This window comes from Mizuhopecten yessoensis, unplaced genomic scaffold, assembly GCF_002113885.1.
Source record: "Mizuhopecten yessoensis strain PY_sf001 unplaced genomic scaffold, ASM211388v2 scaffold1379, whole genome shotgun sequence".
In the NCBI taxonomy this organism is placed as follows: domain Eukaryota; kingdom Metazoa; phylum Mollusca; class Bivalvia; order Pectinida; family Pectinidae; genus Mizuhopecten; species Mizuhopecten yessoensis.
The window spans coordinates 1,537,138-1,557,467 of NW_018404017.1; the positions used below are offsets into that span (position 1 = coordinate 1,537,138).

Sequence of the window (20,330 nt, forward strand, 5' to 3'; positions counted from 1 at the left end):
AAAAGATAAACATACAAAACGTGTATGGTTTATTTCTATACTTTTCATTTGTATAATTTGAAGGTACTTTTTCTGTAGAAATCTTACATTTCTTGATCTCTGACAAAATGCGCCGTGGAAACTATCCGCAGTTTACTTTTTGTGTCTGTTGCATTAAGATATATAAAACAAACGCGCCCTTTTCAAACTAGAAGATGCAACAGAAGTCTAAAGGTTTCCGTAATTTTTTGTCTTTCCATGAATAACCTAGGAAGGCAGATCGAAATATTAGCTAGATTTAACCAGGGACAGTATACTTCACTATACGTCCCTGGTTTAACATAATAGTAAGATAGTTTCTGAACAAAGATTCGTACATACCAGATATCTATGTTGTACGATAAATGTCGGATCATGAACTTTTGTTTTATTGTTAGTAACATTCCTGCTTCCTCTACCTACGGTTTTTACATGTTGCAGTTGATTCAGTTTTCAACACCTTACTCCAAATACCATGATTTCTATGATATGTGTCAACGGCTGGCGGACAAACTGAACAAACAGGTTTCCAAAGTTGATAGTTAATGAAGATAGTGGACAAGATTAATGGTCGCCATCAAGATGTCATAGGGAAATAGGCTATTTATTTGTGTGATGTAAGCAGAAAACGTGTATCCTTCCGAAACACCCTAGTCTTAATCCCTTACCATTTCAAAGGGTCGCCATGTAAACGTTGTGTATAGTTCGCCCTAGTTTTATCGATTTTGAGTTCGAATAATGTCTTGTTCACACATCGGTATTCTCTCGTTTAAGATTCTCCTTTTTAGTACGTTCTTGTTTAACAAGATTTTTTCAAGTAACCTCACCTCCTATCAAATGAATGTGAGTTTCAGTAACTAATGGATTATATGGAAGACTTCATCAGAAAATGGGCAAAACCAGAGCATGATGAAATCGATTCGAATTCTGAAAGGGTACTCCATCAGGTCGATCACTTAAAATAAAAAATAAAATAAAAACCAAATGAAAACAAAACCTGGATTTCTCGAGCCCGACCTTCAAACCATATTCAACGATCTGCATAAGTACGTAATTGTGTCCAAGATAGACCAAGAATGTAATAAATTGATCCATGTCTACAATGATTTAATATTTCATTCTTTTAAAAACTAGACACGCCTGACAACCAAGGTAATACTACCTTTACATTTCTCCATTTTTTCGAAACACGAAACACTAGCTACATGTAATCATGCGTAAATATTACAGTCTTTCCGAATATCGTATTCTTATAAAGGTCCTGTCTCGTTGGTATATGATTCCAAAACTTCACAAGAACTTGATAAGTGAGATGTTGTCGATTTAAACAACAGAAAAAGAGGACATTCAAACCAAAAATAAGAGTTATCATAATCCCTACAAAACCAACGGATGTGAAACCGGGGTCGTTGGAAGTAAACGCAGTTCCTACAGGATATGTGTCACCCATAACGATGGCTTTCGTTCAGATCAGGAAATAATCTTTTAGGAAATAAAAAAAAGGTCTAGTCGAAGAGCTGCAATGCTCCATACGGACTTGTTTGTATTTGCCTGCTCAAATATCTCAGAGTAACAATGAAATAAGATCCAGAAAGAAATATGTTTGACCCAAATTATAGCAATAGGATTGGTCACAAGTTATTGTGACTAATTATGAACGCCCTTTCCCAAAACAAATACATGGTTTAACATTTGAAAAAATAAAATTACTCCGAATAACCCTCGTAAATATGAATTTTCCAAACCTCACAATCAGAAAAGAAAGTAAAATTACAGAAAAAAAAGGAGTTTTAACAGAGAACTGTATACTGTCCAGTCCTTCGGAAGGTTTCGTGTCACTCTGTTCCGTGTGGTCCGTATAGTGTTATAACATACTGTTCCTGCCACAATTGATTTACCTTCGTCTATATAAGTGTGGAAATCAATACGGGTTAAACATATAGACAGGGTTTTGGCCCTCCCGATCCGTCATTTCTCAGACAATCCCAATATCTCAGCCGGCTCCCCCACTTAACAGCCGGCAAACGCCATCAATACTTACGAAAAGTATTATATAGACAATTTCCTATCTTGTATTGTGTATTAGTGACTGTCTCAGCAACTTAGTTATATATACGGCTTCTGTTATAGTAGCCGTACAGCAATGATGTGATCAGAAGAATCAATATTTTCCGATTGTGTTTCTGCTTATCGCAACAAAGGTTACGTGCCAAGCAAACTTTAACAACAAATACTTTCGATTTTGTAAGGTTTAGTATAGCAGCATCAACGCACAATGGGCATGTATCGGTGACTTGATTTTCACTTAGGCATTGAACTGTTTGTGTATGATATTTATGATCTATTTGAATGACACAGCTTTGCAAGCAAACAAATCATAATACGCGATCATAAATACCATACACAAACAGTTCAATACTTATATTGCCGTTTTCTCTGCCTCTTATGTTCTTTTTTAAATTACAATTTCTATTTAAAATTTAAAATTCCGCATTATCGACAGTCCACACAAATTCGTTCAATAGTTGGAACAGTGTTTTGTCGCGTGCTGATTGGCAAACAAAGTTAACCAATACTTAAAATTTATTCCACAATTCAGTATCAATACAATTGCGTATGATATGTCTATAGGATGATTTAAGTTTCTCAATAGAACTCTGAGCTGAAAGTTAGATTTGAAATTGTTTCAAATTTTCCCCGGAACAAATTTCGCGCATGGATAAATACAGTGAACACCGTGAATCCGACTTTGCCCCCCACGTTATTTTTGTAAGTTAAATGAGCAAAGAGAAAAGTTCGAATTTTTGAAGAATCCAGACGTGAATTTATTTGTTGATTGTATGGGAATCTGACTACAGTCGGTAGATTCTATAACTGCCTCGTTATTAGACATGTTGTCAGAAACTGAGTAAACCGTGGCTACGAGACGCGTGAAACTGATACTGTAGCGTTTGAAGTGAGTGATCTTGCGACGGAGCACAGGGGTTCGTTACAAATGTCTGAAATGTTTGTGTGCTGCGACTCATATCAGCAGGTCTGTAACATATGTGTCAGTAGGTCTATAGAATATGTGTATTTCAGACATTTGTAACAAACCCCTGTTGATCAATGTAGTGTACAGATTTTTGATAAATTGTACGAGTGCAATTGTTTCCATTGCCGGCATTGGTGATTTCAACCGATGTGCATTTTGTACGATATTGCAGACCTTGGTCTTGTTTTTGTTGTAATAAAAGTATTATTTTAGATTTTATTTTTTATTTTGCACATAAATTTACAATAGCATTGTCAAGTCTCACAATGCCCAGCGATATTTCAGCAGCCGTTATGTTTATTTACATTAAATATTATAGTTCCGGTCAGTATTGTATTCTAAATAAAATACGCTAAGAATTGTGTCTCTTGCTGCATGGTAATTAAAGTCCCATCAACGACACAGCTTTCAAAGAGGCTACATAGTGACAATGCCATGCAAATGCTAATATATATATATCATTTCCAAACAAGTTATATGACTGTTTTAAATGAACAAATGACATGTGTTCGTACATCCGGGTATCTTGAAAAATCGTGTTTTTTGTATTTCTTACATGACTCGTTTCCAAGCTATGGTGTCTCTGGTCTTTGCCCTCTTATCCCAGGACGGGAGTTGTATACTTGTCACCGTTATATGATTACGATTTTAAAGAATTTAACCCATGAAAACATAATACCAAATTGACCTCAAAACGTCGTCATAGAATCTCAATCCCACTTGCCCGTTAAAATTCTAACAAAATAAAGTTTCCATTTGTAAACCCAATCTTAAAGATTAAGCTTTAGATATTTTCTCTTTTCATTTTGTTGCCTCGCCCATCAGCCATACAGTTCGAAGTCAATCAAGCTAAATTATTTTGCACTAATCAGCATGTATGTATGTACATAGACAAAATGTACTTTATTTACTCTATATTGTCGATATGTCCCGGGTCCTTACAAAGAGATACGGCATTCCATTGTAATACCGCTGACACTTTCACTGGCATTTGGAGAAAAACCTAATGATTGGGGGAAAAAAACTAAAATTAACACCATCTACAAAAAAAGTGATAACTGTGAACCTAGGAACTCTAGACCCGTCATCTGGACATCCATAGGTCGTAACGTAAAGGGACGATCTTGTGGAGACACTTAGTGGAATATATGAAGCAAAATGAGCTACTTTCGCCAAGGCAATACGGATTCCTCCAAGGCGAGTCAACTACTCTACAGCTTCTTAAGGTACTGGACGAACGGACAGATGCTTTAGATCAAGGTTTATCTATAGATTGCATTATCATGGACTTTCAAATACCTTTTGATACCGTTCCACATAAAAGATTAATAAGTAAAATGTCATCGTACGGTTGAAGTGAACAGGTTATTAAATTGACGATAAGTTTCATTTCAAAAGGAGCTAGAACAAATGGTTTCGCTGAAAGGAGAAAATTCAAGCTGGACTACAATAACATAAATGATCTTCCAGATAATATCAACTCTATCGGATAGTTTTTTGCTGATGATACAAATGATGTTCAAGCGGATATGAAAAGACTCTCCGGCTTGCTTACTGCACCCACTTTTCCCCTACTAAGGCCCTACCCTTGTTCCGCTCATATACGAACCACTCCGAACAAGGCCATCTACGCCCGTGGTAATACACTATTCAATCATGTTAGACGTAAAATTTGGGCAAATGATCGATTCAGGAATTCCAATTCATGAAACAGGAAAGACAACTCGTAGTCGAGACATGTACACTTATAAGACTCCAAATTAAACTGTCTATATATCACTGTTTAGTACATCTGTTTTATGAATGTTCATTTGTTCAACCTCTATGTCCTTAAAGTGATTTCCTGGATATACCGGATCTTAAATAAAATTGTTTCCTTGTATTCTGTACTTTACTGTTCTCGTGCTCTGTTTTATCTCCCTATACATTGTATGTGCCATTTCCTGTTTCTAGTGGCAGAATCATTACTAACCTTTGTTCCTACACACATGTAGTAATATGATAGAAAATCCGCTTTCGGTGCCCACGTCGTTCATTTTATATGTTTAACTTAAACGCCGAATTGGCCATGTTTACATTAAAAATGATACTCCGAGTGTCATAGTTGATACTCCGAGTGTCATTGTACTATTCGGATGTATTTGCATTATCGAGGGCGAACTGATTGCTGAAATTTCTGATTAACTATTGTTTACATTGTGAACATAATTCCTGAATCATTACAATTGATTTCAATGATTCTACGTTCATGATTCCTTGTCCGTTATTATGTTTGATAATTCCGCTCAACTGTAAAGTGGCACTGAAGATAATGCCGTTTGTTCAAAGACAAACGTCTTATGCTAATGGAACATACTTGAATTTAACTGGTATTTTATTATTTTACTAGTGTATACAAGTAATGACACCAATCAAAACAATACAAGGATATGGATATTAATGCACTGGGAAATGTTACAATACTGTAACCAAACACAATATCAATGGCAGTTGTACACACAGTATACTCAATATCGGTAAAATACACAGCTCCAATGCCGTCACTTCAGGTAGGAATCACAAAAACTAACATAGGACAATGGGTCAGACGTTTCACTGGTTTTCCATCTTTCCGGCTATTCAATGTAAAGTGACGTTCCGCAACATTCGGAATTTTCACTATCCAAAATCTTATTGCAGTTTCGGGTATGGAAGCGTAGTTAAAGCGGGCAATGGTGTATAAAGTTAAAGAGGGGTATCCATGACTCCGGTTACAAAAGATCACGATATTGTCATGTATATATATTGACTCAGATCATTTAGTTTGATGTCTTTGGTGAGAGATCCATGTCGATATCAGTCTAGTTTTGTGACCGTGACCGTCTTTTTGGCCGGAGTGTAGGCGGGACTAGTCCACAGTCCTATCAGGGCCACGATATGACACACGTGGAGGGCTGAACTACTGAAATCAGTGGAGGGATACGTGTTCCATGCCATTTCTATCACCCCCAGCAACAGCAACCTGAAAGGTCAACGTTTAAATCTACATAGTCGTGAATTACGTTTGAATCAGGTCTAACAGGTATGGCGGTTAAGCGCCTGTATCTCTCTACAGTAGACAACTAGAGAAAAGACACGCGCGCGCAAAAAAAAAGGTTTCAGTGACCCGAAATAAATACAAAGGCTACTTCATTTATTGTGAAAATAAGAAGAAAATAATTCCGAAATCAATCGTTATTCATAAGTTTTGTTATATTTATAGAAACAAAGGAGTGTTCCGGATTCTAAACTTGATTCCACTTATGATTGTCATATTATGTCAATTACTTGCATAAGAATTAAGTCACCTTATGTCTGATAAGTACAGCACATTCAGAATTAAACATGGAATTTTCTCAATGGATAAAGTAAACATACCATGTGTATCTACAATATTGGTAACCAATAGTAACTGACTCTGTGTATCTACCATATTGGTAACCAGTAGTAACTAACTCTGTCTATCTACCATATTGGTAACCACTAGTAACTAACTCTGTGTATGTACCATATTGATAACCAGTAATAACTAACTCTGTGTATCTTCCATATTGGTAACCAGTAGTAACTAACTCGGTGTATCTACCATATTGGTAACCGATAGTAACTAACTCTGTGTATCGACCATATTGGTATCCAATAGGAACTAACTCCGTTTATCTACCATATTGGTAACCAATGGTAACTGACTCTGTGTATCTACCATATTATGGAATTTTCTCAATGGATAAAGTAAACAAACCATGTGTATCTACAATACTGGTAACCAATAGTAACTGGCTCTGTGTATCTACCATATTATGGAATTTTCTCAATGGATAAATTAAACATACCATGTGTATCTACAATACTGGTAACCAATAGTAACTGACTCTGTGTATCTACCATATGGATAACCAGTAGTAACTAACTCGGTGTATCTACCATATTGAGAACCAGTAGTAACTAACTCTCTGTATCTACCATATTGGTAACCGATAGTAACTAACTCTGTGTATGTACCATATTGATAACCAGTGGTAACTAACTCTGTGTATCTACAATATTGATAACCAGTAGTAAATAACTCTGTGTATCTACCAGATTGGTAACCAATAGTAACTACCTCTGTGTATCTACCATATTATGGAATTTTCTCAATGGATAAAGTAAACAAACCATGTGTATCTACAATACTGGTAACCAATAGTAACTGACTCGGTGTATCTACCATATTGAGAACCAGTAGTAACTAACTCTCTGTATCTACCATATTGGTAACCAGTAGTAAATAACTCTGTGTATCTACCACATTGGTAACCAGTAGTAACTAACTCGGTGTATCTACCATATTGGTAACCGATAGTAACTAACTCTGTGTATGTACCATATTGATAACCAGTGGTAACTAACTCTGTGTATCGACCATATTGGTATCCAATAGGAACTAACTCCGTTTATCTACCATATTGGTAACCAATAGTAACGAACTCGGTGTATCTACCATATTGAGAACCAGTAGTAACTAACTCGGTGTATCTACCATATTGAGAACCAGTAGTAACTAACTCTGAGTATCTACCATATTGGTAAGCAATAGTAACTAACTCTGTGCATCTACCATATTGGTAACCAATAGTAACTGGCTCTGTGTATCTACCATATGGATAACCAGTAGTAACTAACTCTGTGTATGTACCATATTGATAACCAGTGGTAACTAACTCTGTGTATCGACCATATTGGTATCCAATAGGAACTAACTCCGTTTATCTACCATATTGGTAACCGATAGTAACTAACTCTGTGTATCTACCATATTGATAACCAGTAGTAACTAACTCTGTGAATATTGGAAATATATAATGATAAACTGTATGAGTGTACAACAGGTATGTGATACCTCAAAATAAGTACTTAATATGGTGTCTGAGATGAGGTCATGAAAGGGTCGTCTTAGTAAAGAAATCTATATTTAGGGACGATATTCCGACAGTCGTGCCATTAGAGTACATGGAAGCACGACCAAATATGCGGAGATAGCTTTAGGGGGAAAATCGTGCTTATTTGCCAGACCTCTATCAATAGTCACAAGCACATGCAAATAAGGTATTTGATACAGTCAACGGCACAAAATATTTCATCAAATGTTCGATATTTTGCAGCAAATCAGATATGCTTGGTCTCGTAGCTCACTTAACATCAGATAAGGCTAGGGACACAGGCAGTGTTTTGTATGGACGTTATAGCATAAAACTGTAAAATAACATACAAATACACAGATCTCGTAATTCACGGTAATAGGGCAGTTAGATGTGTGGATTACAATAAATAGTGTACGGCAGTACAATACATAGAACTGTTACTTACCGTACTACGGTAGGTAGTGATGTGGACCACAGGGGATAGTGTAACATAAATAGAACTGTTACTAACCGCACTACGGTAGGTAGTGATGTGGACCACAGGGGATAGTGTAACATACATAGAACTGTTACTTACCGTACTACGGTAGGTAGGGATGTGGACCACAGGAGATAGTGTAACATACATAGAACTGTTACTTACCGTACTACGGTAGGTAGTGATGTGGACCACAGGAGATAGTGTAACATACATAGAACTGTTACTTACCGTACTACGGTAGGTAGTGATGTGGACCACAGGAGATAGTGTAACATACATAGAACTGTTACTTACCGTACTACGGTAGGTAGTGATGTGGACCACAGGAGATAGTGTAACATACATAGAACTGTTACTTACCGTACTACGGTAGGTAGTGATGTGGACCACAGGAGATAGTGTAACATACATAGAACTGTTACTTACCGTACTACGGTAGGTAGTGATGTGGACCACAGGAGATAGTGTAACATACATAGAACTGTTACTTACCGTACTACGGTAGGTAGTGATGTGGACCACAGGAGATAGTGTAACATACATAGAACTGTTACTTACCGTACTACGGTAGGTAGTGATGTGGACCACAGGAGATAGTGTAACATACATAGAACTGTTACTTACCGTACTACGGTAGGTAGTGATGTGGACCACAGGAGATAGTGTAACATACATAGAACTGTTACTTACCGTACTACGGTAGGTAGTGATGTGGACCACAGGAGATAGTGTAACATACATAGAACTGTTACTTACCGTACTACGGTAGGTAGTGATGTGGACCACAGGAGATAGTGTAACATACATAGAACTGTTACTTACCGTACTACGGTAGGTAGTGATGTGGACCACAGGAGATAGTGTAACATACATAGAACTGTTACTTACCGTACTACGGTAGGTAGTGATGTGGACCACAGGAGATAGTGTAACATACATAGAACTGTTACTTACCGTACTACGGTAGGTAGTGATGTGGACCACAGGAGATAGTGTAACATACATAGAACTGTTACTTACCGTACTACGGTAGGTAGTGATGTGGACCACAGGAGATAGTGTAACATACATAGAACTGTTACTTACCGTACTACGGTAGGTAGTGATGTGGACCACAGGAGATAGTGTAACATACATAGAACTGTTACTTACCGTACTACGGTAGGTAGTGATGTGGACCACAGGAGATAGTGTAACATACATAGAACTGTTACTTACCGTACTACGGTAGGTAGTGATGTGGACCACAGGAGATAGTGTAACATACATAGAACTGTTACTTACCGTACTACGGTAGGTAGTGATGTGGACCACAGGAGATAGTGTAACATACATAGAACTGTTACTTACCGTACTACGGTAGGTAGTGATGTGGACCACAGGAGATAGTGTAACATACATAGAACTGTTACTTACCGTACTACGGTAGGTAGTGATGTGGACCACAGGAGATAGTGTAACATACATAGAACTGTTACTTACCGTACTACGGTAGGTAGTGATGTGGACCACAGGAGATAGTGTAACATACATAGAACTGTTACTTACCGTACTACGGTAGGTAGTGATGTGGACCACAGGAGATAGTGTAACATACATAGAACTGTTACTTACCGTACTACGGTAGGTAGTGATGTGGACCACAGGAGATAGTGTAACATACATAGAACTGTTACTTACCGTACTACGGTAGGTAGTGATGTGGACCACAGGAGATAGTGTAACATACATAGAACTGTTACTTACCGTACTACGGTAGGTAGTGATGTGGACCACAGGAGATAGTGTAACATACATAGAACTGTTACTTACCGTACTACGGTAGGTAGTGATGTGGACCACAGGAGATAGTGTAACATACATAGAACTGTTACTTACCGTACTACGGTAGGTAGTGATGTGGACCACAGGAGATAGTGTAACATACATAGAACTGTTACTTACCGTACTACGGTAGGTAGTGATGTGGACCACAGGAGATAGTGTAACATACATAGAACTGTTACTTACCGTACTACGGTAGGTAGTGATGTGGACCACAGGAGATAGTGTAACATACATAGAACTGTTACTTACCGTACTACGGTAGGTAGTGATGTGGACCACAGGAGATAGTGTAACATACATAGAACTGTTACTTACCGTACTACGGTAGGTAGTGATGTGGACCACAGGAGATAGTGTAACATACATAGAACTGTTACTTACCGTACTACGGTAGGTAGTGATGTGGACCACAGGAGATAGTGTAACATACATAGAACTGTTACTTACCGTACTACGGTAGGTAGTGATGTGGACCACAGGAGATAGTGTAACATACATAGAACTGTTACTTACCGTACTACGGTAGGTAGTGATGTGGACCACAGGGGATAGTGTAACATACATAGAACTGTTACTTACCGTACTACGGTAGGTAGTGATGTGGACCACAGGGGATAGTGTAACATACATAGAACTGTTACTTACCGTACTACGGTAGGTAGGGATGTGGACCACAGGGGATAGTGTAACATACATAGAACTGTTACTTACCGTACTACGGTAGGTAGTGATGTAGACCACAGGGGATAGTGTAACATACATAGAACTGTTACTTACCGTACTACGGTAGGTAGGGATGTGGACCACAGGAGATAGTGTAATGTATGAAAGTACCATACATAGAACTGGTAATGCAGAGATCGGCTAAAACACATCCCAACAAAGTTACAGGTAAACAATGGCAGTACGATCTGTATGTCTGGGTTAAGGAGACTTTCTTAGACGATCTGTAGCATAACCTGTTAAGTAAGTTTCATTACTATATCGTTACATTAAAGGAATCACGTGGCAGCATAACAGTAAATTTGACAGGGTCTGAAATAGAGAGTCACTCCTTTGTAATCTTCTTGAATATGGGTGAAAGGTCATTTTTTCATTTGCCCTTCATCCCAGCATGCAACTGGCCAAATATCATCACCCTGGGCATTTTTGTTATGAAGAAGTTGTTTACAGTTTTTAACATATTTGAACCCTTTGACCTTGATTATGAGTGAAGGTCATTTATTTGAACAAACTTGGTAGCCTTCCATCCCAGCATACTACTGACCAAATACCACCATCCCTTCGGGCCAGGTGAGCTAAAAAAAATGACAGGCCCCATTGTCATGAGCAAACAATTTTTAAGTTCTGATCAAGGATATGAGTTGGTGACAAAGACACTCCTGATGGTTTCATCCACAGCTGGAATGACGTCCCAGGAAATAATCTGAAATAAAACATGATCTCAACATGGGTATGTTGTAGGGACATTTACTGGAAGTCAAAATAACACTCATCGAAACTTCAGGCATTGTTCAATACTTTTTATTATACCTCTACTTTATTTACTCGATACAAAAGTAATTGGTTAAATCGAATATATCCCCACTTTTGCCTGACTGTGTTTTAGTCCTGTGTGTTAGTCTGGGAACTAAAATACACCTACACTCTGGTGTTTCCGCCGAGCCAATCAGGCGAGAGGTGGGTGGAGCTTGTTACCGAACTCTGAAGCATTTGGCTCCATTGCCATCAAAAGGGTAGTTGGGACGTGAAGCTATACAGCTTATGGTTTACAAACAATTTCTAGTTTTATGGTTTACAAACATTTTCTAGTTAAAACTATCTCTCCAGTGTGTATCGGTATAATAAAACGTTTAAGTATGGGGTTGAGGGATTATAGCAAGTTTCTGGTGTCCCTTGACTATGCCTATTTCCCTCGGCTTTGCCTCAGGAAATAGACCTGGTCTCGGGACACCATGCAGAAACTTGCTATATCCCTCAACCCCCTACTTTTACTGTATAATAATATACTCATATATCTACACTGCATACAAAGAGTATTTAAATATCATATGTATAGGTTCGATATCTGTGCTATATAACCATACATGGATATTACAAGTAGAATGCATGAAAAATTGATAAATTAAAGAAAGAAACTTATAAAGTGTGAGTAATGTATGATATATAAGAGAGAGTAAATCTAGTTTATATTACAGTTAATTTGTAAAATAGAAAGATAACTTATATAGAGTTAATTTGTAAAATAGAAAGATAACTTATATAGAGTTAATTTCATCCAGGTGACTGCTAAGAAATAGTCAGGAAAAAATTACAAAATGGCCAATAAATTTAAGTTTCCAAAAGAATTAGATTAGAAAGCAAAAAGGAATCATTTTAATTCTATTGAATGCAAAAAAGGTTCAAATGTATTGTACACTATAGTTTGACTTATAAATGAAGGGGAGGTTACTGTATGTACGAAAAACCACACAACAGTGGGACACAGATCCTTAGCTTAGAATTTTACATATTAAAGAGAAAATATGTAAAAATCAAAAATTCTCAACCTAATTTTTTTTCACAATTTCTGCGTCAAGAAATGTGATCAAGTCTGATTTTCTCTTTTTTGAAAAGAATTATGAAAGTTCCTGTTCAACTATTAAGCATTTTAATTGAACAATTTTTTTCTTATAAGTTACAGCCAATCATCTGAAAATATTTTAAATGTTTATCACAGAATAGATTAAATCACAAACAAAATATATAATAGCAATTATGATTTTTGAACAGTATTACATTTCAAAATAACTATTGAATTTTGAATGATTTTAATAGAGGGTAGATCTAGGGCCGTCACATGCCAAGAAAGTATGGCCATTGTTTAACAAAATGGCTACTAAAAATCAGACTTTGCTACTTTTTGCCTACTGATGTTTTAGGTCCAGGATGAGCCCTGAAAGGCCTCTTACTGGAGATTGTTTGAAGGTTTCAATGACATCATCATTAAGTGTGCAGGTGTGTTATACATACCATTCTAACAGGAAGATGCATTATATGAATATTGGAATATTTGTATCTTAACTTTTATTATGTTTGCTACTGATCAATATCTTCCTTACCTTTTCCATTTGAAATAGAAGAAGAGTAGCAGTACCATCAGGTGTGTGGCTAGTAATAGTAAGTGGAAATAGCGATTGAGGAAAATCTCCTCCGATAAAAATCGCCAGTTAACTGTCCATTTGAAGAAAAATTGTCGTCCCAAATTGAATGATCTCGCTATGTATCCCATCGGGTTTACTAAGAGGAAAGGCAATCCCATCAAAATCTGAAATATGGAAGAAAATTGGGCACCAATAATGTATACTGAAAAGGTTTACTGGGGATGGGGGGAGGGGGGAGACAAATCCATTTAAATCTTAATTATATAATAACCTATATCATTATAAAATATGTGTATTTCAGACATTTGTAACGGACATCTGTGCCTTATGTAAATAATGAAGGTGTTTACTTGGAGCAACAGAAATTCAATCAAACCTCAAATAAAAAAGGAAATGTTGGACACTTATATCGTATCTTACAAAAGGGTTTACTCATAGGAATGACAAGCCAATCAAAACCAGCAAGAGAGAAGGACATTTTGTTGGTTACGACAATCTAACTATGGAGGTGTATTAAATTTGTAGTTTATATGTACAACCCAACACTCACTTCCTCGCATTAGCTTGAAGACAGGTTTTACAAAGGTGTCATCTGTTAGTAAAGTATAAAGTTGTCCCTAGGTTAGTATACTACAATTTACATGTCTTGTTTAACATCATATTTCCCTTACACCAATTTCTCTCCTCTGTATCTAATGTTGCTAATTTAGTTTTATATTACATTATTTGTTTGAACACCTCTGAATATGTTCTTTTTTACTGCTCATTAAATTACATACAATTCATGCTTACATAGCTGACATGTAACGATGTGGAGTATAGAGACCATTAAAATAGGACATGTGGGTCAAAGACATCAGGGTCAGTAGAACAGAGCAGGTCAAAGGCATCAGGGTCAGTAGAACAGAGCAGGTCAAAGACATCAGAGTCAGTAGAACAGAGCCGGTCAAAGGCATCAGAGTCAGTAGAGCAGAGAAAGTCAAATGCAACAGGGTCAGTAGAGCATAGCAGGTCAGAGGCATCAGGGTCAGCAGAGCAGAGCAGGTCTAAGGCATCAGGGTCAGTGGAGCAGAGCAGGTCAAAGACATCAGGGTCAGTAGAGCAGAGCAGGTTAAAGGCATCAGGGTCAGAAGAGCAGAGCAGGGCAAAGGCATCAGGGTTAGTAGAGCAGAGCAGGGCAGAGGCATCAGGGTCAGAAGAACAGAGCAGGTCAAAGTAATCAGGGTCAGTAGAGCCGAGCAGGTCAAAGGCGTCAGGGTCAGTAGGACAGAGCAGGTCAAAGGCATCAGGGTCAGTAGAGCAGAGCAATGAATTTTACAAAGCTTAACAACACCTCCTAGTCTACAGACAATCATCTAGTTTCAGCAATATCTTAGTTAATTGTATTTCTTTACAATGATGTACAACATTCACACCAATTACAAACATTATTCAGAAACAAGGAAATGTCTTATACACATCTAGTTTAAACAATATTTTCAACAATAGTCATACACAACACATGAAATAAAGGAATAAGGATTTGACAGTAAGCTCATAGCTTATACAAGTCATCTCCCTGTACACATATGTGTGACTACATACTTGCTGTTAAAATTAAAACAGGCTAGGAGTATTACTCAGTACATACTTGGGAGGTGGCACAGATTGTCAGATACTTGAGAGAACCAACTGTTCCATGTCTGACAACCAGAAGCATCAGCAGGGCTGGGGCAAACAGCAGCACATTCATCTTCACACCAACTCCAAAACTGTAAAATAGCAACATGTATTAACACAACAACACCAAAACTGTTGTAATAGCAACATGAGTCTACACACCAACACCAAAACTATAAAAGTAGCAACATGAATCTACACCGCAACTCCAAGGCTGTAGAATAGCAACACGTATTAACACAACAACACCAAAACTGTTGTAATAGCAACATAAATTTACATACCAACTCCAAAACTGTAAAATAGCAACATGTATTTATGCAACAACACCAAAACCATTGTAATAGCAACATATATTTACACAACAAACCAAAACTGTTGTAATAGCAACATGTATTTACACAACAAAATAAAAACTATTACAGTAGCAGCAATTTAAGACTGGGCTATTAAAAGTGTAACATGTATTTACACAACAAACCAAAAGTGTTGTTAAAGCAACAAACAACAAGCTAAAAACTATAACAGTAGCAGCAATATCTATGACTGGACTAATCTATTAAACGTTCCTGTGTATAGTTTTCTTTTTCAAATATTATGAGTGTGCCAATTCATCAATTCACTAATATATTAAAATTTGTTAATACACTAAAACTTGTGTCTGCTTAATTAAGTACTTTTTAAGCGTAAGAAGTTCTAACACAAAGATTGAAATTAAAAACCAAATCTTCATCTTCAGAACAACAGTGAATCTCTAATGATGTGAAATTTCACAATGATATTTTTGTCATTGAATATCAAATTCACCTGAATTCATTCGTACACTGTTACATGTACTTCCATAGTGGTCTCACGCTTACTTGTTTACATCTTTATCAATAATTAGCTTTATAATGTACAGCCTCAGAAGGTGTCAGAAGGTAGAATTATACTAACATTAAAAGGATATGAAGGGATACAGGAATCTCAACACCTAAGAACGGGTCAATGACTTTATTGATATTGACATGTTTCAAATCGCTATAGGATTCACCATCAGGATGCCCAACACAATCTAGTACAAATTTGCAGTTACATTATAATAATGTGACTACATTGTAATGTCACCAATATTGCATAGCGTTAAAAGATTACAGAACACTCCTGTTTCTCTAAAAAAGGAGGAATAACAAAAGTCAAACCAGACTGTTTATATTTTTACCTGAATACAAGGCAGCCCCACCCCCAGCTGTCACGGAGGAACAAATCTACCGCCAGGTACAGAAACAGCATGGCCACTGGGTCATTGAACAGCCGTAGGATGTATATGGAGTGGATACGATATGACGCACAGCACATGAAGAACAGTACATATGGTGGCACCTACAATAACATTTAGTAGGTTTTAAAATTAAGCAAGAAATGTGTTGGTCCGATCCTTACAACAAGAAATGGTTTTAAAACAATTAAACCTAATGTAAATATCTTCTATTCAGCATAACTAGCACTGTAGTTTTTTGAGTATATATATTGTACCACTTCCTAGATTGTGTAAATACCCTTATCTTATAAGAACCTATATTGTATAAATACCCATATCTTATAAGAACCTATATTGTATAAATACCCATATCTTATAAGAACCTATATTGTATAAATACCCATATCTTATAAGAACCTACATTGTATAAATACCCATATCTTATAAGAACCTACATTGTATAAATACCATTATCTTATAAGAACCTAGATTGTATAAATACCCATATCTTATACGAACCCACATTGTATAAATACCCATATCTTATAAGAACCTAAATTGTTTGAATATCCATATTCTATAAGTACCTACATTGTATAAATACCCTTATCTTATAAGAACCTACATTGTATAAATACCCTTATCTTATAAGAACCTACATTGTATAAATACCCTGTCCCATATTTTATACAATGTAGGTACATACATTGTTTCATGTATGAATACCCATATTTTCTCAGTACCTACATTGTATAAATACCCATAATCTATAAGTATGGATGTACACCCCTGCACGTGGTGGATCGGGAAAAAGAATACACCTGCTGATACCCACAGCATGTACCGTAGGAGGCGACTTATGCGGGAACCCCCTGCAGAATTATGGATTTGCTTTGGTGTCCTCTATTTGGGGACACAAAAGCGACCATAATAAATCTGCTGCACCCACTGCAATATTTGGGATCTTTATCTTCCTTTCTACTTCTAACTACCTTTTATTTCCTCGCGCCTTCTTTGGCAACACCTCACTTTTGGCTTGAATTATGAGCGTTTGCCCAGATGAGGAAGGCAATGGGTTCTGTCCCCAAGCCTGACCATACCAAAGTCCTTAAAAATGGTAGTTGCTATTCCCTGCTTAACGTTCAGCATTTAGGGTAATGGCAACAACTGGTTCATCCATTGTCAGCATAATGTGAGCGAGTGAGATAGTACTATAAAGTCGGCATCAGATCTGCACTATCACAAAAAGGCAAGTACACCAACATACCCTGTCTCCTGTATACACACAAGCAAACATGCATACACTACACACAATTGGAGGTCCGTCCTTAAATAACCTTAAGTAGCTGTTAATAGGATGTTAAACAAATTAAACCAAACCCAACATTGCATAGATACACATATTTTATAAGTACTAACATTCTATACATTTGTAACTACCCATATTTTATATTGAAGTAAATTCCTACATTGTATAAGTATATATATGCTATACATAGATACCACCCTGTAGTATATGTATCTGTTTCGTAAAGGTATGTGTTTATTTCTATATTTCACTTCTATATATAATTTGATGCTCATGGTTAATTTCACAATGTGAAATAACATGGCATGATATCAAATTTGTACTGATAAGAAATAATGTTTTAAATCAACTTTAAATCAAATCATACATTTGCTCCCGACAAAAAAATCTTTCTCCTTGATATTTGTGTTATGAGGTTAACAGAGGTAACTCATAGGAATGGATTAGGATTTATATGTAATTTTATTTGTTAATCCTCAAATATAATATATTTGTTGGAGCTCGTAGATTATACTGAGAATAATTTCATTCTTTATAGATATAAATCCTAATCAATCATCACTCATTGACTATCCTCTAAGTATTTACTGTACCTGTTTCACTTGTCTGTATATATCAAAGATGACAATTAAAGACAGGACATACAAAGCAGCAAATATGTACTGAGCCAGTACAATGTTCAGGCCCTTCTCTGTGATGTGGTACAGGCCCAAAAATATGTACACAAAGCCTGCAGGATACCTGATAAATGTACACAAATAAATCAGGAGACATGTTTAATACACAAATCATACAGGTATTCATATTTAAGCAATCATTGAAGAATTAGATGTCTGATTAATTACATTTTTTGTAGATATATAAATCTGGTCATTTATACAAAACAAGTATTAATACAAAAAATAAAAAAATAAATAATATCTGATATACGTTTGCGAAGAACAATCTTGTCTCTTGTTGCTGATTTGTCTCTAGGAATGATGGAATTGTAAACTTTTTTGTTGTTCGCCAACAGGACAATTCATCCCCAATAGAGTATACGTCACATCACACAGTCTTAGCTTAACGGGGACCAGTCAGTCAGTCTGCCTTGGAATGACAATAAGGTTTTACTACCCAATCAGATTTCAGTGGAAGTGTTGACAGAGATATTAAGCCATTTTCCCTACTCATGTGTCAATTCTGGATGTGATCTCAAAGTTCCTAGAATACTACATGTAAAATATGAACAAAACTCTGCATGCATATATCATTTGACAAATATACCTACACCAATGGTCCTGTGTCGCCCTTCAGAGTCATGTAGTCATACGATCCATTCACCACTCCACCAACTTCCTGCATGTAGGCGACCCAGTCTATTTCTGTATCTGAGTCAAACAAGAAAGATAAACTATCACTGACAATTCTGATGAACTGAAATATAATACGGTAAAAGGAGACCAAATCTGTATCAGCTGCATCATTTGCATCATCATTAACTTAAGTGATTTTTTTAGATTTTTTTTCAGGCAAGTCTTTCAAAATTTTGATGATGAGTCCCATTATACTATTAAATATAGTGGGTTCCCAAAATATGATAAAGCATCACAGAAAAAACATGAGTCCAGGACTCAAATATCTGTGTTCTAAGATTTACTAAATATTAATTTTATTTCATATTATAATTAATTTGATGACAGATCTAGAAGCAAATTCATGACAATGTTCAAGGACCTATATCGTATTGTATTCCTAAACTCAAGCAGTGATATTGAGGTTTAGTTTTAAAGATAGAAGTTTGTGTAGCAGAACTGGACTGGGTCGATCATCGGCAACCAGATAGCTCAATTGGTAGAGCATCCGTCTAGAGTTCGGTGGGGTTACGGGTTCGAACCCCGGTCTGGCCATGCATTTTCCTCTCCTGTTACATTTGGCGCCCAACGGAATATACCCACAGAAGGTGGTATAGGGTCTCATGTGCCAATAGGAAGTGAAATATTTGGTGTTTTGGTACAGAAATCGTTAATATTCCTGTCTTTCCATCAGCTATGGGGGATAAAGGGATGCTTGTACCCATGTGCTTGCGTGCCAAAATTTGCAACGATGAAAATCTACAAAATCACCAGAAATGTGAGTTATTAGATAAAAAAATCTTCCATTTAATTTTCAACTCACCTGTTTGTCAACAATTATATTGATGTGAATGAAGAAAAACGACCACAATTGACATGTTTGTTTACATATACCTATAGTCATATTTGACCAATATAGACAGATTTTCAGGTGCACCAGTACCTGGCTAAGGAAGAAGTAAACTTTGTAAAATGAATAAATTTGATAATGAGCATTAACAACTTAAGTTGTGACTTAATGTCATGAAACAATTAGGACGACAAGTCAGATGCCAGTGCGTCAAAACCTAGACTCTATATAATCAACACCGAACACGACTTCTTAAAAAAAAAAATCAAATCACACCAGTACTTACATTTGATGCGATATATCACGACTAGATTGATAACAACTTCAGCAGCGAGTAAACAAAACATCGGCAGAAAAGAATGGCCTGGGTCAAAAACGAATTTCGACCAATATTGCAGAGAAAGCATTTCTCTATATTTTTTCCACGTCGTTCGTCTGGGAGCTGCCATTTTGAATGATCATGTGACCAAGACTTCCGGTTCCTTCGGTACCCTTCTTAATTTGTTATCGTTT

The 20,330-nt window shown here is 36.6% G+C and overlaps 1 protein-coding gene across 2 annotated transcripts; it reads right to left on the reverse strand.

The window, feature by feature from the left end:
• Positions 1–5,408: 5,408 nt before the first annotated feature.
• Positions 5,409–20,271, reverse strand: LOC110460872 (dol-P-Man:Man(5)GlcNAc(2)-PP-Dol alpha-1,3-mannosyltransferase-like). 2 transcript variants are annotated; one of them, XM_021514079.1, is made up of 9 exons: positions 20,104–20,271; positions 18,904–19,003; positions 18,227–18,374; positions 16,286–16,446; positions 15,056–15,176; positions 13,384–13,589; positions 11,644–11,708; positions 11,060–11,195; positions 5,409–6,053 (listed from the first exon to the last, which is right to left on the reverse strand). In XM_021514079.1, the coding sequence occupies exons 1-9, from the start codon at positions 20,264–20,266 to the stop codon at positions 5,888–5,890; spliced, it is 1,266 nt and encodes a 421-aa protein (XP_021369754.1). In that variant the 5' UTR covers positions 20,267–20,271; the 3' UTR covers positions 5,409–5,887. The 2 variants fall into 2 exon arrangements, with proteins under 2 accessions (XP_021369754.1, XP_021369746.1); XM_021514071.1 differs by lacking the exons at positions 11,060–11,195; positions 11,644–11,708; positions 13,384–13,589; ... (3 more) ...; positions 18,904–19,003; positions 20,104–20,271 and adding an exon at positions 8,552–11,041 and having other exon boundaries at positions 5,971–6,053.
• Between the last annotated feature and the right edge of the window lie 59 nt (positions 20,272–20,330).

Coding starts and splice junctions, on each gene's coding strand:
- LOC110460872 (XM_021514071.1), bottom strand. CDS start 10,978: ATGTATGTTACACTATCCCCTGTGGTCCACATCCCTACCTACCGTAGT. Junction 6,054..8,551: donor TCCCTACCTACCGTAGTACG/GTAAGTAACAGT, acceptor TTGACCTTTCAG/GTTGCTGTTGCTGGGGGTGA.